Consider the following 14,661-nt stretch of genomic DNA (forward strand, 5'->3'; position numbering starts at 1 on the left):
AATGGGTTTCTGCCACACAGGCAGTAATGGCTATTATATAAGTAGGACTTAAGGTGTGCCTATATAAACATTATGATGTTTTACGCCATATTGATACATAACCAAATATGGACTGACTGAGTAATTGGCCACTTCTACAACCTCTTAAGGGGATGATGGGGATGAAGGATTAGGCACTAAGAAGGGGATGAAGAATTAGGCACTAAGGTACCCTAGTGTCTCCAGAATCTCTGACATGGATTATTTATAATGCACATTTATGCTGATACTCCAGTACTCCTTCAGGGCTATTGCAGGCTATTGAACACAAAAACCACCCTTGGGAATATATTTTAACATTGTATGTGTTTTTACATAATGCCAGGTAAGTAATGCACATTGTATATGTTCAAATGATGAGTTTAAAGTAGCGGTTTTCAAACTTCATTGCACCAGGACCCCCTTCTGACAACAAAATTACTATGTGACCGGAGGGGGGGCCAGGGGGTTGGAGCCCGAGCCCCACCACCCTGGGTGGAGGATTAAGGGGCCAGAGCCCGAGTCCCGATGCCCCCAGTGGGGGTGGAGCTCAGGTTTGGGCTTCAGGCTCAGGTTTGGGCTTCAGCCCCAGGTCCCAGCAAGTCTAATGCATTAAAATGGGGTTGCAACCCACTTTGGGGTCCCAACCAACAGTTTGAGAACCTCTGGCTTAAAGTAATGTTTACATCTTGTTAATTGTCACAAAACTAACAAAAGCCAGAATATTCAAAGTTAAGGTTGATTTATTGAATTCACACCGTTGTGCCCTTTACATTAGTATTATTCTTGCTGGTGTGACTCAAGGACATCAGTTTTTAACTTTGTATTTCCAAGCTTTTGTCAACTTGCATCACCCTAACGTTGGCTCCACGTCAGCAGCTTTTACTCACACAAAACGTCCATTGAATTCAACAGGAATTTCCTTGCACGGGGAATGCAGGAACTGTTCAAATGCCAGTGGGGGGAGGTGTTGGTTTTCAATATTACTATACATTCAGCAATCCATAATACATTTTAGTGTTCAAATACTTATCAAAACAAGTATCAAAAATCATATAAACTGTACAGTCTATTTTGTAAGTAAACATTTTTTCTGACGATGCACACAATCACAATTGGTCTTCAGAGGTTACATTTTCATATGCTATAGATGTACTTTGTTTTTAAAGTGTGTTGTTGCATATTCAATAATGTGTGAGAAATGCGGTCATTTGAAAGTCCTACCAATGTAAGTAAATATCAGCGAGGATTTAACCATTTCATTACTGGAGAGCTAATTACTTTCTCTTTGACAAATTCCTCCTTTACAGAGTTACCATCCCCCGATGCCATGTCATTCTCTGAAAGTTAAAAACAAAAATGAATATCACATAAATTGGGTTAAATACAATGTTTTTTATACATCTACATCTCTAGGCTGGAAAACACTTTTTTGAAAAATCTCTGTTGATAATCCATGTTATTAGTCTACCTGTTTGCCTCCAGCATCATCTAGTTACATTATTTCCCCAAAATGATAGCCTGTAAGAAGTGTGATCTAATAAGCACAGGACTGAGAAGCAGGAGATCTAGGTTCAATTCTCAGCTCTGGCCCAGACTTCTTGTGTGAGCTTGGGCAAGTTGCTTAACCTCTCCGTGTCTTGATAACAACAACCGGGGCTAGATCATCAGCTGATGAAAATAGGTGATTTTATACTGGTCACATTAGCTGTAGATTTGGCCCACAGTATGTACCTGGCTCATGAAGACTCATCAATATTAAGCAAAGTCCTTTGGGATCCTCATATGAACTACTATGAAATATGTTACTGTCATTAATTGGTCTGTCTCAAGTGCTGAGTGAATATTAGAGGTTTCAAGGTCTGGGTGAAACCCTGGACACATTAAAGCCAATGATAAAGCTCCCATTTACTTCAAACTTTGGGTCTGCAAAACATTTGGTGAGAAAACAGGTGAGAGAACAGAATAGGTGAGAAAACAGAAATGGAAAGCTCATGAGAACGGGGTATCTCAAAGATACATCTCTCCTTCCTCCCACCAAATACACCCGGATCCCCAGTAAATCTTTAAAACTCTGGAAACATCTGATGTAAGTAGGTTTAGCTAGATGTATAATCTTTAAATAGAATAAATGCCTGTAACTATAAAAAAAAATCATTTTCAATTTTCAATCTCAGTTAATTTATTATTTCAAAGTAGTTTTCCCATGTGATGAGCAACTAAGCTAATTTGATGCAAAAAGCAGTTTGCTGTAGAATTAAAGAACATGTAAAGTTCACTAAAGCGTGGTCTTCACTGGGAAAAAAGGTGATTTTATTACCATGTGTCAGCTAACACGTGTGGACAAGGCTATTATAATTTTCACACGTTAGCTAGGAAGGTAAACCTGACCTACATCTTCCCCCCACAATTTACCTTAACCTGCTTATACATGCCAAAACTACAAACTGCCTTTTCCAAACTAGGATTTAAACACATTTTATTTACACCCTTTTTCCTAATGTGGATGTACCTATATGTAATTCTTTGTCTATAACAAGCTTAGTAAAACATTACTGTGAGCTCTCAGTGGGGAAAAATAAAACCTGCATTATTACTTATTTGCATAGCACCGTCTGTGTACACATACACAATATACAATGTGCTGGTTGAGCAACTAAAATGAAGTGCCCCATAAAGTCTTACCTGTATGTGAAATTAATTTTCGTCTGTTTGGTGGCTTTGAAGCAGAAAGTTGGAAAAATGGGAACTTCAAACACTTTCCAGTTACTCTGTCGCATATACCAGACTGGCAGTTACAAGTTTTTCTGCATTCCATTCCATAGGTACCATAAGGACACTCTGAAAGAAGACAAATTCAAAAGCCTTATCTACCAAAGTAATCCCAAAAGGTGCAGTTCCTATTCTATGCTGGTTCTTTTACTGCACTCATCACTGCAGTATCTGATTGCCTTCTGTAGTGGTTTGCTATTAGTTTTCTTAATATCTTGTCTGCATATGTTCTTAAAAGTAAAAGAACTTTCATTGGGATTTAAGTATGCTGAAATGCCAACTTTTGTTTCAAATAGTTTCCACTTACTATTGATTATAATTATTCTTTAATTTCCATTATACATCTTTCATCCCCAATAGTATGTGCAATAATCACAAATGTATTTAAAAATTTATCCTGATTAACATTTCCCTGAAGCACTTGTAGCATTATACTGCAAATTAAAGACAATGTAAATGTTGAGCATAAGTATGCAATTATACCGGATGTATAGTTAAAAATATATGCAGTATCTGATGTTTTCTTTAATCCAATTAGCACAAATAATCTCCCTTAACAACAGGAATACTTCAGAGTTTCTTAAACTTACAGTCCAGGCTCAATATTAATTTATGTAAATTTATAATTAATTTGTATTAAGGACCACAGAACCTTCCTATCAGCCTCCACTGAAGCTGCCAAATCCTGCCTTAAGGAGCTATCCAGCATGGTAAACCTCTTCATCAATCCTGAGTGCCTACAACCCACAAGAAAACCCAGCACCAAGTGCTGTGAAGAATGATCATCCTACTTTGTTGAAAAGCTCACGCTCATTTGGGAAGGCTTCTTAAACAGCATGGATCTGCTCCCTCTATGCCAGCCAACAAAGAGCCCCTTGCATGTCCAGAGTGCAGAACATTCACTTCTAAAGAAGTACTGGACACTATAAAGGAATCTCAGTGCAAGACTTGCGAATCTGACCCATGCCCTTCCTGCCTTCTGAAAGACAGCCACGAGCAACTGGTGCCAACACCTCATTCAGAGCCGGAATCTTCCTTTCCTCCTTTCAACATGCAATAGTTTGAAATTCATCCTTCAGCTACTTTCATTAGTCTGGAATTTATCCCCAAGAAATATCAAAGTTAGTATTCGTTGTGGGGAGGAGCTGAGATGACTCAGTTTGGACAGCTGCTCCTGGGTTCTGATTTGAAATTATACAAGGAAATATGTAGTAATGTAAAGATCCTAAATTGTCAAGATTTAAAGTCAAACATTTTATTTCGAAATCCAGATACAAGATGGCTCTATCTAGACCTTTAACAACATTTGAGGAGCTCACCCAGGAGCAAGCTGGAACAAAAGGTTTAATTTGTAAGATATGTAAAATTTTGATTGGAAAAGATGTTAAGAAAATAACCTAGATGAAAAGATGGGTGAGGGATTTATGTGGGACAGGGGAGATTCATCTGCAATATGAGGAGCTCAGAAAATTTTTATAAATTACTGCATAGATGGCATTTGACTCCAATTAATATCCAGCATATTTTTGCTTCTAGGGAAATGCTCTGTTGGAGGGGTTGTGGGGAAAGGGCAAGATACTTGCACATGTGGTGGTTATGTCCAGAAAGAAGGTTTGGGGAGGAAATTATTGAAGAGATTCATCTTATGACAAAATGTCAGCTTCCTAGAGATCCCCTGACCTGCTTGCTTAATGCTCTGGAAAAGGATCAACATTTTAAACAGAACAAATTAATTTATTTTTGATAGTTAGCAGCAACACTTTGTATTGCACTTTTTTGAAAATATGTGACTTCTCTTATGGAATTGTCATATAGTAAAATAGGGACTGTCCTTGTGATGGAGCAAATGTGAAAGTGACAAAAAGAGGACAGGTATTTAGAAATTTGCTCACCCTTTTTTAGCATATTCAGAGGAGGGCTCCCCCAGACAAGAAGTCAGGATCTTTAGACACATTCTTCTAACATTAATTTGATCCTGAATAAGTATTAAATAATGTATGATGCAGTATGATTTATTGTAAGTTTGCCTTATTAAAAAGTTTTTTTTAAAAAGAAACTCACCTTGGATACATTGTTTCTAACCAACTACCACCCTACATTAAGCCTCCCATTTATGAGCAAGCTTACAGACAAGCTAACCAAAGGCCAACAACTAGCTCATCTAATCACTGAGTCAAGTACAAGTCTCAAGTCTTATCTTCAAGGGGCTCAATGGCCTGGGCCCAGCATATCTAAAAGATTGCCTAATGCTCCAGGACAATCTCAGGCACAATGGAACTTTCTATGGTAAGGGAAAGGCTCATCTGTATAAGAGACAGAGCTTTCCCAGGGGTCAGTCTGAGACTGTGGAACAAACTCCCACAGCACATAAAGACCATCACAAACCTTGCCACCTTCTGCTCCAAGTGCAAGACACACTTCTCCAACCTGCCTTCTCTAGCATAAACAGTGTGACAGATATGGCAGTTTCCTGCAATATTCCTGAAAGACCTCATGGTATTGAGTTTACATATTACTGTGGGTCAGGATTGTATGTAACTTCTTGATGGGGGAGATGTGACAAATATTACAACCCCATGAAGTATCTTAAAGGTCCATGGTTTTAAATAAATGGCTTGTATAACTGTGTTCTGCTGCATTGCGGGAGGGCTACCACAGTTCCTCCAGGAACTAAAAACAGTGGGTGATGATTAAAGCAAATCAGCCATGTTGTAATCCCCACACACAGAGGAACCATCTCTGGGGAGGCTTGCATATACTAGTTCAAACTAGATTCTCCAGAGGCCAACAGAGAAATAAAGGACTTTTGGAGAAATGACTGAGTTTAAATGGACTCAGGGCCTTCTTTCTGATTGAGCAAATGAACAGGACCTTCAGTCCAAAGGGGGGCTCCAATCCTTTGAGGGAGGAGTTGGAAGGACTGCAGCCAACTGAAGCCCCATAAGACTGATGGGTGACCTCTGGTAAGCTTTTGGCAGGATATAGGACCTTCGATTGTTTTTAATATGTTTTCTCTATAATGCTTTCACCTTAAAAATAAATGTGCTTGCTTATAAAGAGCTGTGTAGTAACGTATAAGTGCTAGCAATTACAGCTGTTCATAACCTTCAAAGAGAAAGCAAAGTGCAGATGTTGGCCTTTTTAGGCAGTCTGGCTTGCTGGAAATATTACAGCGTAGGTAGGAAACTATGCAGCCTGGGACAAACCCTGGTCAGGAGAGAGAGAGAGAGACATGGGTCTCTACCCAAGAAAGGTGACAGCTGAGGAGCCAGGAGCCTAGTGTGGGTGTCCTTGGTGGATCACTGAGGGGGAATACAGGTGCAGGTGCCTTGAACTGTGACACACACATAGCAGTGTACAATTAAAACAACAATAAAACCCCACCAAAAGCAAACACTGCTCACTCAATTCTCATCTAAGGGAGAAGATGAAGGAAAGAATAAACACGTGACAGATGTTAGGCGTATTGCTTAATGCACTACTGGAAGGTGCTCAGATACTGCAGTGATGAGGGAGGTATAGGAGTTTATATAGAATAGAAATAGAATATAATAATAAACACACACAAGTCCATATGGGAATAATCTATGAGTTTATCAATTTTTTGTCCAGTTTTTAAAGGACTGAGAAATTGGAGTAATTTTTTTCTGTTAACTGTTAGAATTTTATGCACAATAAAGCCTGATCCTGCTGCCACTGAAGTCAACTGCAAAACTCTCATTGACTTCAATGGGAGCAGGAGCAGGCCTTCACTATGACAAAAATAACAAAAATATTAAAATGATAGTTCCCAATAAAAGGGCAAAGCATCAGATCTCTGGACTGTTTATTCTAATTTGGTATTAAAATAGTAATAATAATGAGACCATGTACTGACATAACACTTTTCATCTAAGGATCTCCAAGAACTTTACAAAGACTGATTAACACTTTGAAATCTTGAACAAGTGACTTAACCTCAGATTACCAGTTTGTAAAGTGAGTCAATGACACAGTTTAGGACAGAACCCAGGAATCCTGCTACCCATGATATATTTTAAATATTTAAATCCCCCCATCTGCTAGGAGTATGCTCTGCTACCAAACCTACAAATAGTCATAGATACAATAACTGCTCAGCACTATACTTTCCATATTAAAATTCACAGATGGCTAAAAGGAGACTGTACTATGTCAGAGGATGAGATGAAGGAGAAAAAAGTGCATTAGGAATGAGACTGATAAAACATCGCACAAAGGAATTTATGTGAAAAGAGCTCCTGAGTATTGTTATAAAACTAAGGATGAAATCTTGACTCTTTTGAAGTCAATTGGAGCATTTTCACTGGTTTCAGTGGGGCCAAGATTTCACCCTGAGTTTCCTACATATTCTTGCAGCAGCATAACCTCATCCTGCTCCAGAGATTCAGAACTCCTGTTACTCAGCATTTCTTTTAACCCATTCTTAAATGTACAATTACAAAGAACTTTTCATGAGCAAGCAAAAGTATATACTTGTTTTAAGTATTTTTTGTATAAATTATAGATGGTATTTTGCACTACAATACAATCAATAAACTACAAATCAAATAGTATCAACCAACTCAGTAACATACATTTTTACAGTTGACTGCACCTAAACTAGGATCTTTAGACCATAAAATTATAGTCCATGAAAATAAAACTGGGTCAAGAATCATTTAAAGATGAAGGGCTTCCTCCTCAAGCATGCATGTGAGTAACTTTGCCTGTGTGTTACATGTATGTATTATATGTGAATCCATTTACATGTGTTTTTGCAGGATCTGGCCCTAGGGTGACCAGACAGCAAATATGAAAAATCGGGACAGGGGGTGGCGGGTAATAGGAGCCTATATAAGAAAAAGACCCAAAAATCGGGACTGTCCCTATAAAATCGGGACATCTGGTCACCCTATCTGGCCCTAACCCATTTCTTTCTCAGCACATTCACAGACATCTAACAACCACCTAGATTTCTTAAGTTTTGTGGATGTTATTTCAGAAGAGAGTCTGTATCTACAAATTTAACTGGCAAAGGAATTCATGGTAGACACTGACTCACTGCATTTGTGCCCTATTCAGTTTATTTATTTTATTTGGAATTTGTACATCATAATTTTCTGTAGTTTAATACTTTTTCTCCTTTAAGAAAATCTCCTATTTAATGTGACTGGAGTATGTATTTGATGAAGGGATGCCATCCTGCTCTGTGCTTAAGGAAATCAATGTGCAGGTTCCACAGGAAAAATGTTATTGCATATTGATCATTCAGATGATTTTAATATCCCAGGGCCATTTCATTTCTGGTATAACTTTACTGAAACCAGTGAAATTACATCAATGATGAATTTGGCCCCTGAGGTCATGCTATCAAACTGTGTAAACTCAGGGCCCTCATACCTATAGTATCTGAGTACCTCATACACACTAATGAATTAATCCTCACAACACCCCGGTGAGGTAAAGTAGTACTATTATTGCCATTTTATTGGTGGAGACTTTAAGCCCCAATCCCGCAAGTTACAATGCATGGGGGAACCTTTGTGTCTGTGCAAAGCCCAGTGGGGCTCCATGCAGGTGCAGAGATCCACTAGCATCGATCTACTTGCGGGACTAGGGCTTTTATAATTTGTCCAGGTTTGCACAGCCAATCAATGGCAGTGCCAAGACTAGTACCCAGGTCTTCCAAGTTTCAACCCACCAAAATATTTCTTCACAAATCTCCCAATCCAATTTGAAGAGATATTTTCATTTTAAATACCCTTAAACAGCGGAAATAGAAGCTCTTTTAATATGAGAGGCTATTTTTCCATTCTCCTCTTTGCAAAGGATAATATTATTGTTTGAAATGAAAAAATCCCACTTTTAAGCAAGCAGAATGCCAGCAGTAAATTTAGATAGTAGATGCATGCAAGTGAATATTGTTTACCTTTGCAGATACCAAATTCATCACCAAAGTCATCCTCCTCAGTGTAAAACTGGCACTTCAGCCCAGGCCCACATTTGACACCATCCATACCTGAGACAGTGCGGTAGCAAGTCTCCCCCAAGGCTGCTGCACAGACTCTGCAGCAGCCACAGTCATCAAGCACTGTTCGCTTACAGCGCAAAGTACTTTTACACACGTTACTGTCACAAGGTTCGGGGCAATCTACTGCATATTTTGCCCTCCAAGCAGTTCCGATGTGCACTGGTACCAGGAGGATGGTGAAAAACAGGAAGCTCTTCATGTCTCACAGTGATAAATGCTCAGTTCCAAAGAGCAGGTTTAACGTTCAGCCTTGTGGTTTTATGCTGAAGGAAGCAGCAATAAGGAATCCAAAGTAGTAGCTGCACATCAGCCTACACGTTTATGAGCTTTATACGGTGTGTTGCCCACATGCTGCACCGTCGTCAATTTCCTCAGTCCGACAGTGCTGTCCTCCTGCCAGCCTCCCTTGTTTTAGTTTGTGAAATCCAGGATGAAGGTTGGATTAGCACTCTGCTGCCATCCAGGAATTGAAAAGCCTGAGCTGATGTAATCTGTTATGTTTAGTTGGTTGTTTTGCATGAGGACTAAAAACGCTCTCACATCCGTCTCAAATGCTCAAGGACGTCTGCCAAAAACAAAAAACAAAAAAATTCAGTAGGTTACATACCTTCTTTCAGGACAGGAATTGTTCTGACACTGAACATATCACTTACAGAACCGCTTTGTCCTTCAAATAGTGTTCATGAGGCCAGGTGAAAAATCATGTCCAACTGTATCAGTGCTGAAGGAAGCTCATTTTAAAATATAAGTCCTTGCTTTCTCCTCAATAAGTAAATGAATGGCTACTTTAAAGAAGAAAATGTGATTATGCCATTTAGCTAACATAAGAGCAAAAAAATGTGAGTGATACTTTTGTTGCTTTGCACTGAACAGGATACTCATAAAAACAAAAGATCAGTTTCATCAGCATTTAGTTAGATATATTTTTCATTCAAAGAGATCAATGCTAAACCTACTAAATGAGTCAGACAGAAGTCAGGACATTATAGGTCCCACTCCAGAAACTTCAGAAAATGATCAATTTCCTAAAATTACCTAAAGATCACAGGGAAAAGCTCAGCCTCTCACCATCACTGTCTACACAGGCCCAAAGTGATTCTCCTCCCACCTACTCCAGTTTCACACTGATCTCACTTCAACAACTTAGGCAGTGTTACTCCTGAGTCCCGCCAGGGTAGCTGATAGGAGAATTAGGCCCAAAGTCCTTACTCCTCCCCAGTTTGAGGTTTATTCCAACTGTCAGAGCCATGACAAGAAATGGCAAACAGGCCAGCAACTCAGTAAAACAGATGAGTCAGCAGAGGGATAGAAACATTTTGATGCAAAGGAAAAATCTCCAGAAGAGTTAAAAATCAATATAATCACTAAACAAATCTCTAAGGCCCAAATCCTGCTGCCATTAAAGTTAATAGGAACAGGATCAAGCCCTAAATCTGTACGTGGCCACCTATCCTTCTACATTGTTAACCTTGCCTTCTCTAACATAAACATATAGCAACATGTGGGTGTGGGTATAAATATAACAAAAATTCCAAACCAAAACACTCCAGTACACATACTTCTCCCCCCTGGAGAGATGGTGAGAGAACAAACACAGGACAGCTGTTAGTCACATTGCTTAAGGCCAGGGCTGGCCTTACCATGAGGCGAACTGAGGCGGCCGCCTCAGGTGCCAGACTGTGGAGGGGCGCCACTGGGACCCAGAGTGTAGAAAATTGTGTCTGCTGCTGGTGTATATGTATTCTCTCTGCTCTAGATGCACAGAGATGGTGGAGTGCTGTGCTGGAGGAAGGAGGGCACAAGAGACATAACAGGCAGGCAGGAGAAAAGGTGAGAGGGAATAACAGAAAGCAGCAGAAGCTGCAGGGAGAGAGAGGAGAAGGAGCTTCTTATGTAGCACCCCCAGGTGCCTGGACTCATTAACATCAGCTTCTCAGGGAGCTTCCTGTTTCCTCCCGCTTCCCTGAACCCATTTGAGGAGAATAGGCGATCAACTGAAGTAGTAGGAGCCAGTTAGGCCCTTAAGACACTGATATCTTCCCTCACTCAGGCCCTGCTACCAGCCTGCTTATTTGTCCCCTTCAATTGAATGTTGAGAGCCACTATAGCTGGCACAGAACAGCAGTCATGAGTGAAAGAAAAAAACACCCCTCTGGGGCAGCATTCAGAAAAAAAAAAGAAAGCAAAGGAAGCTTTTCTATCTAAGCAGGAAGGAGCTCTCCTGAGATACATAGACACAAATGTTCATGGTGAGCCTTCCGGCCCCAGTGAGGATGTGAGTGGTGAGGAGATGCCTGATCTTCCAGTTAGTCAGAGTGCAGGTGACCTGGCAGCTACTGCAGCATCCATATCTCCATCTCAAATGGATGTAGCCATGCACATTCCTGAAGAAAAGTGTAGATCAGAGAAGAGTGTGGTGGAGGCACAAGAAAAAGCTGCTGCTGAGTTTAGTTCCTTAAGTCTAGATGATCCAGGACTGTGGACCCACTTGAGCAGTAGCCTGAGGGACTTCCTTGTCCTGCATGGGCCACAGAAAGAGAAAAACTTAATGTTTCCCAAAGACAATGAAAATAGAAGTTTCCATCCAACACATTACTGGCATGAAACCCCCAATGGTGACAAAGTGGAGAGGCCATGGTTTATGTACTCAAAAACCCAGAATGCTGCATACTGTTTTTGTTGCAAACTCTTCCAGTCTAATGTTCCAGCCACATTGGGTTCTACAGGAACAAAGGACTGGAAGAATCTGGCTAGAAATCTGGCATGCCATGAGAAGACAGCAAATCACCAGAGAGCATTCCATAGGTGGAAGGAGATTGGGATTAGACTAAGGTTAAAGGCCACCATAGATGATCAGCATCAAGAGAAGATTACATCAGAGTCTCTTTACTGGCAAAAAGTTCTGAAAAGGCTCATTGCCATTATGAGAATGCTTGCTACCCAAAACCTAGCACTGCATGGCACTTCAGATCAGCTGTATGTGCCAAACAATGGAAACTTCCTTAAAATTGTGGAGCTGATGGCTGAGTTTGATGCTGTACTCTAGGAGCATCTAAGAAGAGTCACCACCCAAGAAATGTACACACACCACTATCTTGGAAAAACAATTCAAAATGAGATCATACAGTTACTGGCAACAAAAGTCAAACAGAAGATTGTGGCAGATCTGAAGTCAGCAAGATATTACTCTGTTATTCTGGACTGCATACCTGACATCAGCCATACGGAACAAATGACTTTAATGGTGCGTTTTGTAACAACAACAGAACCTAGTGAAAATGTCCCTGCAATGGTGACTGTCAGAGAGCATTTTCTAGAATTTATTGACATTGATGATACTACAGGAGCTGGTATGACAAATGTGCTTCTTAAAAAGCTGGAAGATACGGGAATTGCGATAGCTGACATGAGAGGTCAGGGCTACGATAATGGTGCCAACATGAGAGGAAAGAACAGAGGAGTGCAGACATGGATCCGAGAGTTAAACCCTCGAGCTTTTTTTGTCCCATGCAGTTCTCATTCATTGAACTTGGTGGTCAGTGATGCAGCATCAGCTTCTAGTGAGGCTGCTGAATTTTTTAATGTAATTCAAAGCATCTATGTATTTTTCTCTGCATCAACTCATCGATGGCAAATTTTGAAGCAACATCTGGGAACATCCTCTCTGACACTGAAACCACTGAGTGCCACATGATGGGAAAGTCAAGTGGAGGCGATAAAGCCTATCAAACACCAAATTGGGAAGATAGATGATGCCATAGTTGCCATTATGGAGGATAATGCTATGGCAGGAACTGTTCATGGGAGAACAGTGGCAGCGGGAAATGGAATCAGCAGAAACATACATAACTTCAAATTTCTGTGTGGCTTAATGTTGTGGCATGACATACTGTTTGAAATAAATGTTGTAAGCAAGAGACTCCAAGGTGTTGACCTTGATATATCTGGAGCAATGGAACAACTGGACAAAGCAAAGTCATACCTAAAGTCTTACGGTCAGATGAAGGATTTCAAAACATTCTGAAGAGTGCACAGAAGTTGGCAGAGGAACTACACACTGAAGCTATTTTCCCACCCATTCAAGAATACAAGAGTCACTGAAGAAGAAGACATTTTGATTGCAAGGCACGGGATAATCCCATAAGAGACCCCAAACAACAATTCAAAGTTGAATTCTTTAACCAGGTGCTAGATTGTGCAATACAGTCAGTTGAAGAATGTTTCATGCAACTCAAGGAACACAGCAGTATATTTGGGATGTTGTATGATATTTCAAAACTCCTCACTATAGCTGAAGAAGACCTACACCAGCAGGGCCATCCTTACCCATACGCAAAGTACACAGCTGCGTAAGGCACCAGGAAATTGGGGGCAGCAAATTTCCTGGTGCCCTGCGCAGCTGCGTGCTGCTCCAGCCCTTTCCCAGGGCCCCCGCCCTGCTCTGCCCCCACCCCACCCCTTCCCTGCCCCATCCCCACCTCTTCCTGTCCCCACCCCACCCTCGCCCCGCCCCCACTTCCCTGAGGACTGCAGCATGGCCGGGCCTGCACTCACCAGCGGCGGGAAGTGCAGACCCGGCCCCAGCCATGCTGCTGGTGAGTGCTGGGGGGTGGTTCCCCCCACCTCCCCAAGCCAGTCCCACCCCAGCCCCCTCCCCCCCCGCTCCCCACTGCAGAGGCCTGGGGCCCCACACACACTGCGTAGGGCCCCAGAATAGCTAGGGCCAGCCCTGCATACCAGCAATGCAGGGCACTAGAGACAGTGTTGACACATGACGACATGCGCGATATTGAAGCGAGTGATTTGGGTGATGAACTGAAAGCCCTTTCAAGATACATTTCAGCAGGATCAACTCCAAAGGCTATTCTGGACTATATGTGCACAAGTGAGATGACCACCCTCTTTCCAAATGCTTTTTTTGCTCTGCGCATACTTCTAACACTTCCTGTAACAGTTGCCAGTGGAGAATGCAGCTTCTCCAAGCTGAAGTTAATAAAAACACATCAGTCGCTCCACAATGACACAGGAGAGGCTGGTCGGCCTTGCAACCATCTCAATAGAGCATGAGCTGGCCCAGACTATGGACCTTCAGGAAGCAGTTCAAATCTTTGCAACCAAGAAGGCACGGAAAGCACCACTTTGATTATTCAAACAGATAAAAATGCCAGTATTTACTATGCAGACAAGAAAAGTTACATTTGCTGTTCAGGCATTTGAAAGTTAAGTGTTACTTAACATTTTTGAACAAGGCATTTTAAGTTGTTAGTTCTCCTTTATTGGGGTAGGTAGCAGAGCAGTACCATGAGAGGAGTAGAACAGGAAGAAGGCAGAATTGAGATCTTTCAAAGTTTTGGCCCAAGCGAAGGGGCATGGGGGCATCATTTGAGCTCCCCACCTCAGGTGCCAAAATGTTGTGGGCCGGCCCTGCTTAAGGCACTCAGATACTACAGTGATGAGTGCAGTACGGAACAGAATAGCATAGAATAGAATGTTTCAATGCCCAAATTTCTGGATGTTTTGTAACTTTGCAATGTTTAAGAAAAAAACTTTAAATGCTGAATATTGCAACTTAGTAGGCAGATGAGACTGAGAAACTGAAGGGTAATAGGTCTTGTTACAGTGCAGGACAGCTCTTGGAGTGGATGAATCTCAGTCCTGAGCAGGGATGTGCAAACTGATTCAGATAAAATAAGAACATTCCCCCTCACAGAAACTTTAACCCAAAACTCACCTCACTCTTTTGAGTCTCAGAAAGATTTGGTTAACTTCTCTTTCCATTATTTTTCACTTTTGTGCATCTTTGCTCTTCCAGCTTCCAAACAGGACTACACATGAACATG

At 41.2% G+C, this 14,661-nt stretch overlaps 1 protein-coding gene across 2 annotated transcripts; it reads right to left on the reverse strand.

Annotated features, from left to right (window-relative positions):
- Positions 1–1,257: 1,257 nt before the first annotated feature.
- Positions 1,258–9,020, reverse strand: ESM1 (endothelial cell specific molecule 1). Of its 2 annotated transcripts, XM_065407015.1 has the most exons (3): positions 8,720–9,020; positions 2,704–2,859; positions 1,258–1,358 (listed from the first exon to the last, which is right to left on the reverse strand). In XM_065407015.1, exons 1-3 carry the CDS (start codon positions 9,018–9,020, stop codon positions 1,258–1,260), a joined length of 558 nt encoding a protein of 185 aa, XP_065263087.1. The 2 variants fall into 2 exon arrangements, with proteins under 2 accessions (XP_065263087.1, XP_065263088.1); XM_065407016.1 differs by lacking the exon at positions 2,704–2,859.
- Between the last annotated feature and the right edge of the window lie 5,641 nt (positions 9,021–14,661).

This window comes from Emys orbicularis, chromosome 6 (assembly GCF_028017835.1).
Source record: "Emys orbicularis isolate rEmyOrb1 chromosome 6, rEmyOrb1.hap1, whole genome shotgun sequence".
In the NCBI taxonomy this organism is placed as follows: domain Eukaryota; kingdom Metazoa; phylum Chordata; order Testudines; family Emydidae; genus Emys; species Emys orbicularis.